The following is a 15,749-nucleotide window of genomic DNA, read 5'->3' as shown; positions in this document are numbered from 1 at the left end:
CTATTCCAACTCCAAGCCGGTGGTAGGTTTCCAGTGTTAAGAGCAGGGTTTATTTGTGCAGTTTTCTGAGCATTGGGAGGGAATAGCAAATTACCTCATTAACATCCATTTGACTACATCTTAATACAATTTGTGGCTATCTTTGGCCCACACATTATTTCCTGTGCTAAAGGCCTCTAAACATTCTGCACGCAGATTATTGTTGGCGCTATTCAAGCACTAATTGACTCTAAAGCTTGAAACTTCATCAGAGGCCCACGCTAGGGTTACCATGAGGCTTCAGAAAAAGGAGGACGGACTGAGACATTGAAGGCAATGGATGGAAGTAAAACCCAGATGTCTCAATCCGTCCTCCTTTTTCTGGAGCCATATGGTAATCGTAGCCCAAGCAGACATCATACCAAGACATCTAAATTAAATAGCACAGACAGCTGAAGAATGGATTTGCATCAAATGCCAATTTGAGCATTGCAGACAGCACAGACAATTGCTCAGGGAAAGATTTTTTTTTTTTTTTCCAAAAACAAGGGAAACAGCTGTAACTCAAGAGTGTGTGCAATTTGATTCCAAACTGCATTCAAATATGATAAATTAAGCAGAATTGGCTTGAGATGCACTGGTACAGTAAAGGCCAAGGACCAGTCTAATGAGAGAGAAGGGGTGGACAACCATGACGAAGGGCTTGGCACTGAACAGGAGAAAGGCAGGTCAGGATTTAGGTACATCAGCACTTGCACACAGAGAGTTTGTTTCTTGCGCAAGGTAATATGGACAAAATGGAGCAGGGAAAGCAGTTATTTACAATGTCCAATGTGACACGGACAAGAGGACATAGACAAACTGAGGGGGGACAGGTCCAGGACGAATATCAGGAAGTTCTGTTTCACGCAGCGAGTGGTGGACACCTGGAATGCTCTCCCAGAGGAAGTAATTGCAGAATCCACCGTTCTAGGATTTAAGGATAAACTAGATGCACATCTCCTTAAGAGTGGCATAGAGTGATACGGGGAAGGGTAAATTAGATACACATCTCACTTGAGAAGCATACAGTGATATGGGGACTAAAACTATGCCAGGGTACACCTGGCGGGGCCTCCACGTGTGCGGATCACCGGACTTGATGGACCCAGGGTCTGATCCGGAGATGGCAATTCTTATGTTCTTAATATGTAGAAATAAAACAAAAACATAAAGGAATAAAAAAATAATACCTTTTTATTGGACTAACTTAACATAGTTTTCTTTCTTATGCACAAAGAAATGTGCCAAAGTAAACATAATTAGAGTGCATGGTTTCTAGAACTCAAAAAGCCATTTCATTAGCTGGTGAAAAACCAGGAAATATGAGACAAGTCCCATGGGGGTGGGGGGGAGGGAGAGGAGGCAGAAGGAGAAATATTTGATTCACACAAAAAGACAACTGAATAGCAAAGTTGGGGGGGGAGGGAGAGAAGTGGTAGCACTGTAAGTTCTCTTCAACATGATGCAGAAGAGTGTGGCGCGGTGGTTAAAGCTACAACCTCAGCACTGTGGTGTTTGGATTCAAACAGTGTGCAGTCCTCACTTAACAGAATGAACTATTCAAAAAAAAGAACAGACCAACTTGTGACGTTCTTCATCTTGCTTTATTCAAAATATATTTTCTCTTTTAATTCTTGCTCCAATGCTCCCTGTGATCTTGGGCAAGTCACTTAATCCCCCCCCCCCCCCCATTCCCCTAGGTACATTATGAGCCTGCTGGTTCAGACAGGGAAAAATGCTTGAGTACCTGAATAAATTCATGTAAACTGTTCTGAGCTCTCCTGGGAAAACGGTACAGAAAAATGAATAAACTTCATGGAAGGAGTGACAGCCAGTGATGACAAGATCACACAACAGTTGGCAGGGCTATGCCAGGGCAGAGGCATTCACTAAGCCAGTGATTCCCAACCCTGTCCTGGAGGAACACTAGGCCAATCGGGTTTTCAGGCTAGCCCTAATGAATATGCATGAGAGAGATTTGCATATGATGGAAGTGATAGGCATGCAAATTTGCTTCATGCATATTCATTAGGGCTAGCCTGAAAACCCAATTGGCCTGGTGTTCCTCCAGGACAGGGTTGGGAACCACTGCACTAAGCCTCAAAGGGTTATTTTGGGTTTTCAGCATACCTCTAAATTCTAATGAACATGCAAGAGAGAGAGAATTGCATTCTTACTACCATTGTATGCAAATCTATCACAGGCATAGCCTCAAAACTCCACCCATTATTGGTCTGGAGTGGACTGCAGGCGAACACCATTTGCCCTCGGGCAGGGGTAGGCAATTCCGGTCCTTGAGAGCCGGAGCCAGGTCAGGTTTTCAGGATATCCACAATAAATATGCATGAGATAGATTTGCATCTCAAGGAGGCAGTGCTTGCAAATCCATCTCGTACATATTCATGGTAGATATCCTGAAAACCTGACTTGGCTCTGGCTCTCGCGGACCGGAATGGCCTACACCTGCCCTAGGGTAGGGGTTCTCAACCCAGCTCTCATGACACCCCTAGCCAGTCAGGGTTTGTGGCTATCTGCAATAAATTGATTTGCCTAGTATGATAAGGTATCAGACAAATGATAGTACATTCTGGAAATTATTGAAAATATGCCTGTTTAGAAGGTATGTAAATACTAAATAATTTTGTTGTTGTTGTTTTTAATAGTTGATCTTGTAATTTCTTGGGACTGCCCAGTTTCCTAATGTAAGCCACAATGAACTCAAGAGGAAAGTGTGGATTACAAATGTCATAATGTAATATATGCATGAGATACATTTACAAAGAATAGAGGTATTGCATCCAAATGTATCCCATGCATATTCATTGTGGATATCCTAAAAACCTGACTGGCTAGCTGTGTCCCGAGGAATGGGAGAGAACACCTGCTCTTGGGGGGTATTACCTTTTTCACAGAATGACAGATCAGTGGGGGCTCTGGAACCTGACCTGCTTCTGGCCACTGCTAGTCTGCTTACTATGAAAAGCGTACAGTCTCATATTAACGTGCAAGACAGCCCCAATGATGTGGACTAAATCAGTAGTTAAGTTTTTATTTTTTTTATGCAATATTGTGTTGTGTACCTATATTTTATTATGCATGTAACAAATGGAAGACATCATTTGTATTGGGACCAAAAACTAAGGGAAACATGGAAAGATTCTCCCAAATCTCTCCAGCAGATGGCAGGTCAAGCGCAGGCCTGGGAAGGGAAACTTGTCCTTCCCACCAGCCAGAAACTCGACACTCCTGGTGGTGCAGCTAAGAACCAGGAAACGTGAACTCAAACTCCTTACAGTATTTATAGGAGTTCAGACAAATCTGGTTGTCTCTCCATGCAGTGAGCAGAAGTACCATGGGTAACTACGTCTGCTGTAAAGGAGACCTGTGAGTACCCTCCAGTATTCGCGGTTGGGGGGAGGGGGGGAGGGTATACATGATTGGATGAGACTTTATAGACTCGGGAGTGCCAACTGACCTTTGCTGAAACACCTGCTCCCCCTTTGCTTTCATCTAATTTATTTCCCCCCCTTCTCTTAGTGGTGAAGAATGACATGTCTAACAATAAACGTCATTATTTTTGAGGGTAAAAATGGATTGCAGTGTGGGTGGCTGCTATAAAGATAGCCTGGTTTTCTTGGAAATCTTTGTCTGCAAACTGTGTCCAAAGCAGAAAAGCAGCGCACGAAAATCGACCAAAAAACAATATTAATTACAAGCGGATGGACGAAAATCAGCTTTTTTTTGCGGCTGTTCTGAAAGTACTGACTTGCTAGGTCAGTAAAAATGAAGCATTACCATCTGAGAAAATTATTTAGAGTAGATCCTTGAGTTGGTGCCTGGTTGAACTCTAAAGTTTATAATTTGTTGGGGTTGTTTTTTTTTTTTTTTTCTTTTGCACTGAGGAAGTTTAAGATTTGATCCTTAGTGTTTGATTTCCACTTCAGTTTCACATTGTTAACATACGTATATAAATAAAGGAATTAAGATGATACCTTTTTATTGGTCTAACAATACATTTTTTGGTTATGCTTTTGATGGCAACCCTACTTCACATCAGAAATAAGCAAATGTTGATATCAGAATATATAAGTGAAACATAAAAGCATTCCAATGACAGTCGAAGAGGAAGAGGGTGGGTAGGGGGAGAAATAGGGGAGATAAGTGAGTGAGGGAAAAAGTATAATTTTATGGTTTGTAATACCATACAAAATCCATGTCTTTAAGAACTATCTGGAGAGTGTCAAAATACAATATTTTATCATTTTTATTTCCAAAGGTCTTATGTTTTGAATTGTCTTAAAAATTTCCTTTTACTGTAGTGTTCTGGGTTACCTTTGAAAGCTAATCAAAAATGGATTTAGTCCAATAAAAAGGTATAATTTTGTTTTATTTCTGTATATATAATGTAGCACACCCATTTTAGACTGATCATTTAAAGCAGGGGTGTCCAACCTTTTGGTTTCCCTGGGCCGCATTGGCTGAAAAAAAGGTTTCTGGGGCCGCGCAAACAGTGCAGCAAGACAGAGGAGGGAGCTGGCAAGATGGTAAACACCCAGGGGCAGCAGAGAGAAACACTGCATCGCCCTCGAACGAAGCCGCACAAAATACTTCACTGGGCCGCATGTGATTCTCGGGCCACAGGTTGGACACCCCTGATTTATAGCCTTATGCATATGTGGGTAGGGAAGAAAGTATGAATAGGTTTATTGCCGCTTTTGGTTTTCTTATTAAGGCCCTCTTTACTAAGCCGCTGTAAAGGTTTCTACTGTGCCTGGAGCGCTAAATGCTCTGACACTCGTAGGAACTCTGAGCGTCAGAGCATTTAGCGCTCCGGGCTGCGGTAGAAACCTCTATTGCGGCTTAGTAAAAGGGGGGGGAGGGGAGGTAAATAATGGGAAAGGGAATGGGGACTTGTATGCTGCCTTTTTGTAGCTATGGCATTTTAAAGCATACATTCAAAGCGGTGGGCACTGGAGGATTAAGGCCCAAATTCTGAAACCGGCGCCCAATGTTGGGCACCTATTTCGGAGGCGCCCATCTAGATAAGGCGCCTATTTAAATCGAGTAACCAGCTCAATTAAGCTCTTTAATCAGCACTAATTGAAACGTAGGCGCCTATCAAGAAAGAGTGATTCCGCAACAAGGCGTCTCTAAAAATGTAGGCGGCCTTCCAAAACAATAGGCGCTATGCACGTGAAGCGTGGCTACATGTTAGGCGCCTTGTTGCAGAATCGCTGCTCTTAAGCGTGCTTAAGCGCTCAGCTAGGCGCCTGATTTTTAGTTTGTGCCTAGAGCTGGCCTATTTCTTGGGCGCCTCCAAAATAGGTTCCGCTCAGCGTGATTCATTAAACAGCACCCAATTTTACTTGAATCGCGCTGAACAGTGCCTACTTAGGCGCCTATCTTTTGGGCGCTTCGTATAGAATTTGCCCTTAAGTGACTTGCTCAGGGTCACAAGGAATTTGATGTCTGAGTTGCAGAGGCAGCAGCTCGACCAGTGAGCCACAGCCCTTCCTCCTAGTATTATAAGATTATAACTTTGCCTTTTCTCTTACACATTGGGGTCCTTCTACTAAAAAGCATAAAGATTTGGGGTTCATAGACAACGGCGCGAAAGACAAAAGCGCGCACCGACAATTGAGCGCAGCGCGCGCCGCCGCGCCGCTCTAAATTACAGTTTTTAGGGGCTCCGACGGGGGGTTTTGTTGGGGAACCCCCCCAGTTTACTTAATAGACATCGCGCCGGCGTTATGGGGGGTTTGGGGGGTTGTAACCCTCCACATTTTACTGTAAACTGAACTTTTTCCCTAAAAACAAGGAAAAAGTGAAGTTTTCAGTAAAATGTGGGGGGTTACAACCCCCCACGCCCCCCACAACGCGGTGCGATGTCTATTAAGTAAAGTGGGGGGGTCCCCCCCACGCCCCCCCATCGGAGCACTAAAAACAGTAATTTAGAGCAGCGCGGCGGTGCGCGCTGCGATCAATTGTCTGGGCACGCCTTTGTCCCGGCGCGCTTTTGACCTGACACCAAGATTTGGGCTTAAGGTGCTGTAATGCACACTTTTAAAATGACTACTACTATTTATCTATAGCACTGAAAGGCATATGCAGCGCTGTACATTTAACATTCAGTAGACAGTCCTTGCTCTGAAGAGCTTACAATCTAATTTGGACAGACAGATAGGACATCTCAGGGTTAGGGAGTTTCTGGTAGGAAGAATGATACAAGGGGTAAAGCTACTGACAGTGAGTGGGAGTTAAGAGCTTCAGCTCCTTGTGACTCTGGGTAAGTCACTTAGCGCTTCATTTCCTCAGGTACATAATAAGTATCTGTCTAAAATATGTAAACTGTTTTGAATGTATAAACCACAGTGAAAAAATGGTATACAAGTCCCATCCCCTCTTCAGCCTGGAGAAGAGACAGCACAGATAGAGATCTGTAAAATAGTGGGTGGACTAGAATGAGGAGATGTGAATCGCTTGTTTACTCATTCCCAAAATGCTAGGACTAGGGGGCGTGTGATGAAATAAAATGGAGAAAATATTTCTTCACTCGATGTGTAATTAAACTCTGGAATGTGTTTTTAGAGAATGTGGTGAAAGCAGTTAGCTTAATGGGGGTTTAAAAAAGGGTTAGGTAATTTCCTAAAACACAAGTCTGTAAGCCGTTATTAAGATGGTTGGGGGTAAAAACCATTGTTTATTCCGGGGATATGCTGCATAAAATCGGTTTTACCCCTTGGGATCTTGCCAGGTACTTGTGAGCTTGGTTGGCCAATGTTGGAGGCAGGGTACTGGGTTTGATGGACCTTCAGTCTGTCCCAGTATGGCAATTCTTGGGCACCTAACCTGGTAGGTGTGATTCAACAACAGCAAAGTGCAAAGTGCGTAGTTAAAAGTGGACATGGTTAGGATGTGAATATGTTTTTCATGTACGCGCCTGTTTTGAATTAGAAGCCATTGGGTGCCTAACATAGGCGCAGGCATTTAGGCCAAGAAAACCTAGGCATAAATAGGATAGGCCTAAATGTTAGAATGCTTAGCACCACCTAAGTACGCTTAGGCTAAGCGTGATTCTATAATGGATGCCTAACTTTTATAGAATCGAGCTTAGGGCCGCATTAGCCGGTGCTATTTTTTTTTAGGCAGCCAAGAAAAAGATCTGGGGGTATTGGTGGATAACACAATGAAGCCGGCGGCGCAATGTGCAGCGGCCTCAAAAAAAGCGAGCAGAATGTTGGGCATTATCAAAAAAGGTATCACTACCAGAACGAAGGAAGTTATCCTGCCACTATATCGAGCAATGGTGCGCCCACATCTGGAATACTGCGTCCAACACTGGTCGCCATACCTCAAGAAGGACATGGCAATACTCGAGAGGGTCCAGAGGAGAGCAACGAGGATGATAAAGGGTATGGAGAACCTTTCATATGCCGAACGGTTAGACAAGCTGGGGCTCTTTACCCTGGAAAAGCGGAGACTGAGAGGGGACATGATTAAGACTTATAAAATCATGAAAGGCATAGAGAAGGTGGAGAGGGACAGATTCTTTAGACTAGCAGGGACAACTAAAACAAGAGGTCATTCAGAAAAACTGAGAGGAGACAGATTCATAACGAATACAAGGAAGTTCTTCACTCAGAGGGTGGTGGACACCTGGAACGCGCTTCCCGGAGAGGTGATAAGACAGAGTACAATTCTGGGGTTCAAAAAGGGACTGGATGACTTTCTGGAAGCGAAGGGGATAACAGGGTACAGATAGAGGTTTACCTTACAGGACATTGAGCGAATAGGGTATGGATATTTTAGGTTAGGTAGGGAACACTTTCAGGTCATGGACCTGGGGGGCCGCTGCGGGAGCGGACTGCTGGGCACGATGGACCCCTGGTCTGACCCGGCAGAGGCAATGCTTATGTTCTTATATATAGAAGGCTCTTAACGCACAGCAAGGCCAAAACAAACGCTGCATCAAGAAGGGGCATTCCCAACACTTTTTTACTGCAGGTCATGTGTTAACATTTGGATTAAATTGCGATACCTGCTCTTGGTTAATGCAGGACCACTCACCCGCCTCCTAATCTAAGGAAATATTTTTTTACAGGAAAGGGTGGTAGGTGCGTGGACTAGTCTCCCGGTAGAGGTGGTGGAGAAAGACGGTATCTGAATTCAAGAAAGCCTGAGACATGCACGTGGGATCTCTTAGTAGATGCTGCAGATGGGCAGACTGGATGGGCCTTTTGACCTTTATCTGCCATCATGTTTCTACGAATTTAGGAGGTGCTAAGTGCTCCCATGTGTGTTAAATCAAAATAATACAAAATGAAAAAGATTAACCAAAAATAATCAGATGCACAAAAGGTTAATCAACCAGGAGATTAAATTAATTAAATGAAGGAAAGAATCTCAGAATTGCCACTCCAAGGATCATAATGTTATTATCCATATAAGGAATTGTGGCATGGGAATCTTTCATCGATCCAAAACCTTCATATATTAACAGTAACTGTGTGCAACACTTTTCTTCAAAATTTAATAATTACTACTCAAAAAAATCTTTCTTTTTTAATTACTTTTTTCTTTTTTATTATCTTATGTTTGTATTTTTTTAAATAAATTATCTTTTTTACTAACATTTATTAATTGAGAGAAATAAATTGTGCAAAAATAGCTTTTACTTGTGCAAATAGCATTAAGAACACTATTAGTGGTTCAACTTGTAGGTATATGCAAATAATGTTGATTTTTCAACAAGTTACTGCAAAGAGCCTTTTTCTCATCATTGGGTCACAACCAATAATTATAATTGTAAACAAAAGCACTTATCTTTCGGTTTGAGTTAAATTGTTGAACGGCATTAGATAGATTGCCGCAATAGCTCCATATACCGTGTCCGACAGGGACCCGTTTCGCCATTACCAAGCGGCTTCCTCGGGGTTTTTGATATGGGCTATGGTTTTTACATTAGCTAAGTGCTCCCATGTGTGTTAGCCAGTTAGCATGCAGTAATAATAACCTGCTAGCTGGTGAACATTTCCACACCCGCTCTCCAACCATGCCATGCCCTGAGTGGAACATTCATTAATGTGTGGATACAGGCAGACTACCACAAAACCCCTTAATGTGTCTGCACAGTTCACTCGTTAACCCCACATTAATTTCTTAATGCCCTTTACAGTGCAATAGGGGAAACATTCTAGACAAGTGGCTAGCATCCCAATGGCCACGTGCCATATGCAGAAGAGATCCAATCAGGATTTTTTTTTTTGGTACACTATCTGAATTAGTTGTAACTATAATAATAATAATAATAATATGATAACTTTATTCTTCTATACCGCCATAGTCAAATGACTTGTAGGTGGTTCACATCGAAGAAGGCTAGACAATCAGCGAATTACAGAATGCAAGAAGTGAGGGTACATGTCGTGTTGTTGTGTTTAAGAAACATACAGGCATCGACTTTGTTATCCATGTTATGCTATTGAGTCTAGTTCAGGGGTGTCCAACCTGCGGCCCAAGGGCCGCATGTGGCCCCATGAAGTATTTTGTGCGGCCCCATTCAAGGGCGATGCAGTGTTTTCTGCTGCTGCCCCCGGGTGTTTGCTGTTTTTCCAGCTCCCTCCTCTGTCTTGCTGCAGCATTTGTGCGTTTGTGCTGCCCCAGAAACATTTTTTTCGGCCAATGCGGCCCAGGGAAGCCAAAAGGTTGGACACCCCTGTTCTAGTTCTTAATAAAAGATGTTTTTAAAAAATCAAATACATACCAAAATGCTATAAAAACTAATTAAGAGGTCTTTTTGCTAGATTGCAGTAAAAAAAAATGGCCTTAGTTTGCCCTTACATGGATCATTCCCCCATAGTAAAGCCACTTTTTCCACAGCTGTAAAAAACAATTAGTGTGTGGCCATCTTAAAAAAAATAACTGCATGAGCATTTACTAACCAACTAGCATGTGATAATGTAGATATGTAACTAATTAGCACAGAAATATCTACTCATCACTCCTGACATGCCCCCTTTTTAAAAAAATAAAAAAATATCTACTGTGCGGTTAGTGCGCACACATGCAATAAAAAATAACATATACTTTAACACATCCCATGTTAGATCATTACTCAAAGGGTCCCTAAATGATGATCCTTGCAACCCATATCCACCAAGAGGGACTGGCCCTTTAACTCTGAGTCAGGCTCGCACGGTACAGAAATTCCCTGATACGCCTAGTGAGTTTTAACAGTTCCATTTTCTTTTCCTAGCTTCCTGGGCCATCCTGCTCCTTAGCCCTTATCTTGGTTTCACTGGAACTATACTTGTGAATACTTCTACAGCTATCGATAAGAATGTTTCACCCCTGACAGCTACTTGAATATTTCATTCTCTCTGGCTCCCTTTCATTTGCTCTTTTCTCCCTTTCTGAAGATTCAAGGAGGCCCGTCAATTTGTACATAAGTTGTTGCAGTATTATATGAAAGACCAGAATTAATTCATGTCAGTAGTAAATGAAAGAATTGCTAAGTACAAAGGAGAGTTAGCAAGGAAACTTCTGGGCTTCCTAATGGTCTGTAATGTCTCTGGACAGATTGGTTTTGTTACAGCTGTCTTTGACCTCTTTCCCCAAGCATTAAACTGAGCTTTTCTTGCGCCTTCTTTTCTGGGTGATGCTGCCTCTGTTAAAGCCCTTGGTGAGATCTTATATGGGGTACTGTGTCCAATTCTGGAGACCACACCTTCAGAAAGATAAAAACAGGATGGCCAGTGCTCTTTGGCATAAAGTATATAAGGACAGACTTAAAGACTGAAATATATATGCTTTGGGAGAAGGGAGATATGATATGTACATTTAAATATACATGTATCCATGTTAAAATGAGGGCTCATAGGATGAGGATAAAAGGGGATAGAATCAAAAATATTTATGGAAAAAGTGGTGAATATCTTCATATTTACACTCCATTGGAGGGCTGTTCCATGCAATGTCTGAATCACTGCTGGTTCAAGGGCACCTGACACTCCTCATGTCCCATAACCTACCCCCTTCTTGTAACGCTGAGCAAGTCACTTAACCCTCCATTGTCCCAACTACAAAATGGTGTAAGTACCTATATAATACGTAAAATATAACATAACATGATATTTGTATATCACAATACCTGTCAGATCTATGAGGTTAAGAACAAACATCTCTAGTGAATTATAAAAAGATTAATCTTAAGTAAGTTGGGTTTTTGTTTTGTTTTTAACACTTTTCTAAAATTCATGTAAGATGTGGAAGTGGAGAGCAACCGGCTACAATCTGGATCCCAGATGGCAGCTTGAAATGATAACAGACAATTGTGATATCTTTTATAATGACAGCCCCTAACCAACGGAAAATCAAATAGTTTTGATATATGTAATGAATGTCTAGAAATGGAAAATTAAAAATGATCTCCAAGTAACTAGGGACTTTGTAACATAAGCATCCAAACTTAAAAAGCACTCTAGTCTCAACAGGGAGCCAATGTAATTCCATGCTGTGCAGCCTTGCTTTCTCCTAACACCCCTTCCCCCCCCCCCCCCCAAGGTGTACAGCATCTCCCCTTCCAGGAAAAAAAAATAATAATAATTTCTGGCCCTTCCCTGAAGCTCTCTAGTTGCTGATACTGTGTTGGGGTAAAATATTGTTGGGTTTTGGTCCCAGTGACCCACCCGAGTGCAATTCCCATGTCCTCATCTCTAACCCTTTTCCCAAGGTGGCTAGCATCTCCCTTTCCCTTTCCTACTCCCACTCTGAAGTGTCCACTGTGTCCCCCATGTGTCCATCTGCTCCTTCTCTTCTTCCTGGTAGCCCTCACTTTTGCTGCTGCCGTATCCCCACCGAGTCTGCCCAAGCCTTGCAGCTTTAAACCAAAGCCAGTACAGGGCCTTAAATCTGCACATGCTCAAGACTTCCAGTGTCCTACGTTTTTCAACCTGACTCTTGTTTAGTGATGCTGACCGCTGCCACTTCCAAATTTTGCCACTCTAGGCAGGCACTTATTCTGCCTAGTGGTTGGACCAGCCCTGATCTGAATTCAGGAATGTATGGGGCAAGCACTGAGAGTCGATAAAGGAGAAAAAGGAATTGTAGAGCTGAGTAGTTAATATAGGTGAGCAGACTAGGTAAGCTATATGGTAAGGATGGGCAACCTATTGTCTGCGGGCTGCAGTGGCTAACCATTTATTTTATGTGGCTGCAAGATTGGGCACCCTCTCTCCCTTCGCCTCCCTCCCTTGTTGTGGCGATACTATAATCAGCAGAACAGGGATCAAGGCTCACTGGCTGGTTTCTGCTCCCTCTGAAAGAGGAAGTTTGGAGGGTGTGGGAGCTGGCAGGCCTTGAGCATGAGCAGATGTATATTCTGCTGAATGTGGTATTGTCTCATTGAGGGAGGGAGGTAATAAAGGACGTACCTCAAGGAGGGTTGAGAGGTAGGGAATGTTGAACACTATGGGGGGGAATATTTGAGAGCGAGAAACGTAATTCTCTGTGTGTAGCCCACCATGGAAAAGTACTTACATTCATGCAGTCATCCGTTTGGAAAAGTTGTCCACTCCTGCCTTTATTGAATTATCAAGGAAGTTATGATGGATGGATGCATTGATGTAGCCTTTAAATACCTTTTTATATGAATTGAGCTGTGCTCATAACAGCTGTTCACCCAGGCCTTTAATACATAGGGTGACTGATTGATTGACTCTACAGTCATTCTGCACCAGGACTAGCTCACCACACACACTAACTAAATCAGTTCCTTATACTTTGTTTAACTGTATAAACAACTTGCCTTGTACCACCTATCTAGTCCCCCATCTAATATCTGCATTTGGCCCCACAGATAAGCTGTATTATAGAAAAGCATTAGCGTCGTATCTATGCAGTGGCATAGCCGGGGGGGTTGGCGCTGTGCCGTGCGCCCCCCTTCCCGCTGTTCCCTGCTGCTCGAGCTCCTTCTCGCCCCTCACGTTCCTCCTTGAAATGTTCACCAGCATGAGTAACATCGTCCACCTGCTGCTCGCGCCGGCCTTGGATCCCTTCTGACGTCATGTCCCGGTCCTGCAACCACAGTTGGTGCGAGCAGCAGGTGTAAATGCTGTTTGCGCCGGCAAACATTTCAACGGGTACGTCAGGAGGGGCGCCAGTGTCCCTGTGAAAATGGCGCCTGGGGCAGTCCGCCCCCCCCCTTACTAAGCCACTGTATCTATGTTATTTGGATGTTCTGATTGGTGCTTATTAGATGCTTCATAAGTATTATGTCTCGCTTATAGTATGTATTATATCCCTCTTACTTGAATTTCAGTGCAGTTGATAGATATATTTTTGAAACTGTTTCATGGTAGTCCTATTATTAAGTTTAAATTTACTCATTTACCCCCTCCCCCTTTATCAAGCTGCGCTGCCAAAGCAGTGCGAGCTAAATGCCGAGCCGCCCATTCTATTCCTATGAGCGGCTCGGCATTTAGCTCATACTGCAAGGAGGGTTATTGTATTTATGTTTACATTTGGTCTTTTTTTTTTACTACTGTTATGCTGTTAACAAAATTGTAAACCTTTATGTTGAATTATACCTGCTGTACACCACCTTGGGTGAATCTCTTCACAAAAGTGGTTAATAAATCTCATAAGAACATAAGCAGTGCCTCCGCCGGGTCAGACCACAGGTCCATCTCGCCCAGCAGTCCGCTCCCGCGGCGGCCCAAAACAGGTCAAGACCTGTCTGAATCATCAGAAGGGGCTCCCTTGCCACCTTGGTTTCCCATTTAAGTCCTGCCTTCCTATCGAAGTCCTAGCCCTCCGGTCTTGCACATGCACGACCAGGTTAGTTTATACTCATTACCTGATTAACTTCCTATACTTGTGTTACATCCCAGCTCCTCCCTCAGTATCCCATGATCCCTTTATCCTTCAGGAATCCGTCCAATCCCTGTTTGAATCCCTGTACCGTAATCTGCCTGATCACTTCCTCCGGTAGCGCATTCCAAGTGTCCACGACCCTTTGGGTGAAAAAAAACTTCCTTGCATTCGTTTTGAACCTATCTCCCTTCAGTTTCTCCGAATGCCCCCTCGTACTTGTTGTCCCCTTCAGCCTGAAGAATCTGCCCCTATCCACCCTCTCTATGCCCCTCATGATCTTGAAGGTCTCTATCATATCACCCCTGAGCCTCCTTTTTTCCAGAGAGAAATAACCAGCGGATTAACCAGTTTCCTTTAATTGTGCAAGTGATTCTCTTTAGCAGTTTGCCTATGGGAGATAGAGGCTTTGAATTCCTTGGCATGAACACAAGGGGAGAACAGGGTGTGGATTGAGTTATGTCTGGCCTAAAGCCACTCCAGATACCAAGAAGAAATTTCAAGCATTGGTTTTCTGTTTGACCCAGCAGTCCTCCCCTGCTCTGTCAGTAAGAGCCAGGATGGGATAAGGTGCTGCAAGACTTCATTTGTGCTACCTCTGTCTTCTTTATCTATATGCTCCACATTTGCTTACACCCTATGTTGTCTGTCAAATTGTTTTATTGTGTATTGTGTTGACTTTGTAATGTCAATCCTATTAGGCACTCTATAATATCAATCCACTCAAAGGTTTTTTTAAAATATTGTTTACATTTATATCATGCCTTATGAAGCAGCTTATAATACTTTTAAAAGACACAAGGGGAATCTCAGAATGCCACTTATCCGCTGTTGATTCCTGCAGTATAGTGTGGCAGCACTCGTCACTAGCTCACCCAAAAGTGTCCTCTATTCTATTCTCTTTTTTTGTATTCTTCACACTGTTTCTACTTCTAATTTTTCATACTGTTTCTGTGCTCTCTAATAAATAAATAAATAAATATACTAATAACATCTTAAAAGTCATTTCCAAAATCTCAATTCATTGGATTTTTTATCTCTTCCATATGTTTTCTTAGTCATTTCATTCATTTCAATAAATTATCATTCTTCCTAATTCATTTTCAAGCAATATACTGAAAATTCCTTATCCCCTAGATAACTTAGCTTGTTAGTGCAATGTCGCTGTTATACTGCGCCCCACCAACGCGTTTCGTATTTTCCTCAGGACGGGGGAAGTGCCTTAACAACTACATTTCATTCATTTGCTTTCTCGCGATTTCCAAAAAGCCTTTGACAAGGTACCCCCATGAGCGCCTACTACAGAAACTGAAGAACCATGGGGTGGAAGGAAACATACATAGATGGATCAAAAATTGGTTGGCGGGTAGAAAGCAAAGGATAGGAGTGAAGGGCCACTACCCGGACTGGAGGAGGGTCACAAATGGTGTTCCACAGGGGTCGGTACTCGGACCGCTGCTGTTCAATGTATTTATAAATGATCTAGAAACAGGGACGAAGTGCGAAGTAATAAAATTCACAGACGACACCAAACTATTTAGTGGAGTTGGGACTAAAGAGGACAGTGAATATTTAAAAAGGGACCTGAACAAACTAGAAGAGTGGGCGACAAGATGGCAGATGAAGTTTAATGTAGAGAAATGTAAAGTCTTGCATGTAGGAAACAGAAACCTGAAGTACAGATATACAATGGGAGGGCTGGTAACGGGTGAAAGTACCTAAGAAAAGGACTTGGGGGTAATAGTGGACAACACAATGAAGCCGTCAGCACAGTGCACAGCGGCCTCTAAGAAGGTGAATAGAATGCTGGGTACTATCAAGAAAGGTATTACAACCAGAACGAAAGAAGTTGTCATACC

General features: G+C 42.9%; 1 protein-coding gene across 1 annotated transcript in view; it reads left to right on the top strand.

Moving 5' to 3' along the window:
- Window positions 1-3,219: 3,219 nt before the first annotated feature.
- Window positions 3,220-15,749, top strand: part of C13H11orf52 (chromosome 13 C11orf52 homolog) — a 37,123-nt gene continuing 24,593 nt past the window's right edge. The window contains exon 1 of the mRNA XM_033917317.1: window positions 3,220-3,405. Within this exon, the coding sequence (XP_033773208.1) occupies window positions 3,374-3,405 (32 nt within the window). The 5' untranslated portion in view covers window positions 3,220-3,373. The remainder of the gene's footprint in view (window positions 3,406-15,749) is intronic.

This window comes from Geotrypetes seraphini, chromosome 13 (assembly GCF_902459505.1).
Source record: "Geotrypetes seraphini chromosome 13, aGeoSer1.1, whole genome shotgun sequence".
Taxonomy (NCBI): Eukaryota; Metazoa; Chordata; class Amphibia; order Gymnophiona; family Dermophiidae; genus Geotrypetes; species Geotrypetes seraphini.
Note: the sequence above shows the minus strand (reverse complement) of the source record. Positions and strands in the feature narration are given on the sequence as shown.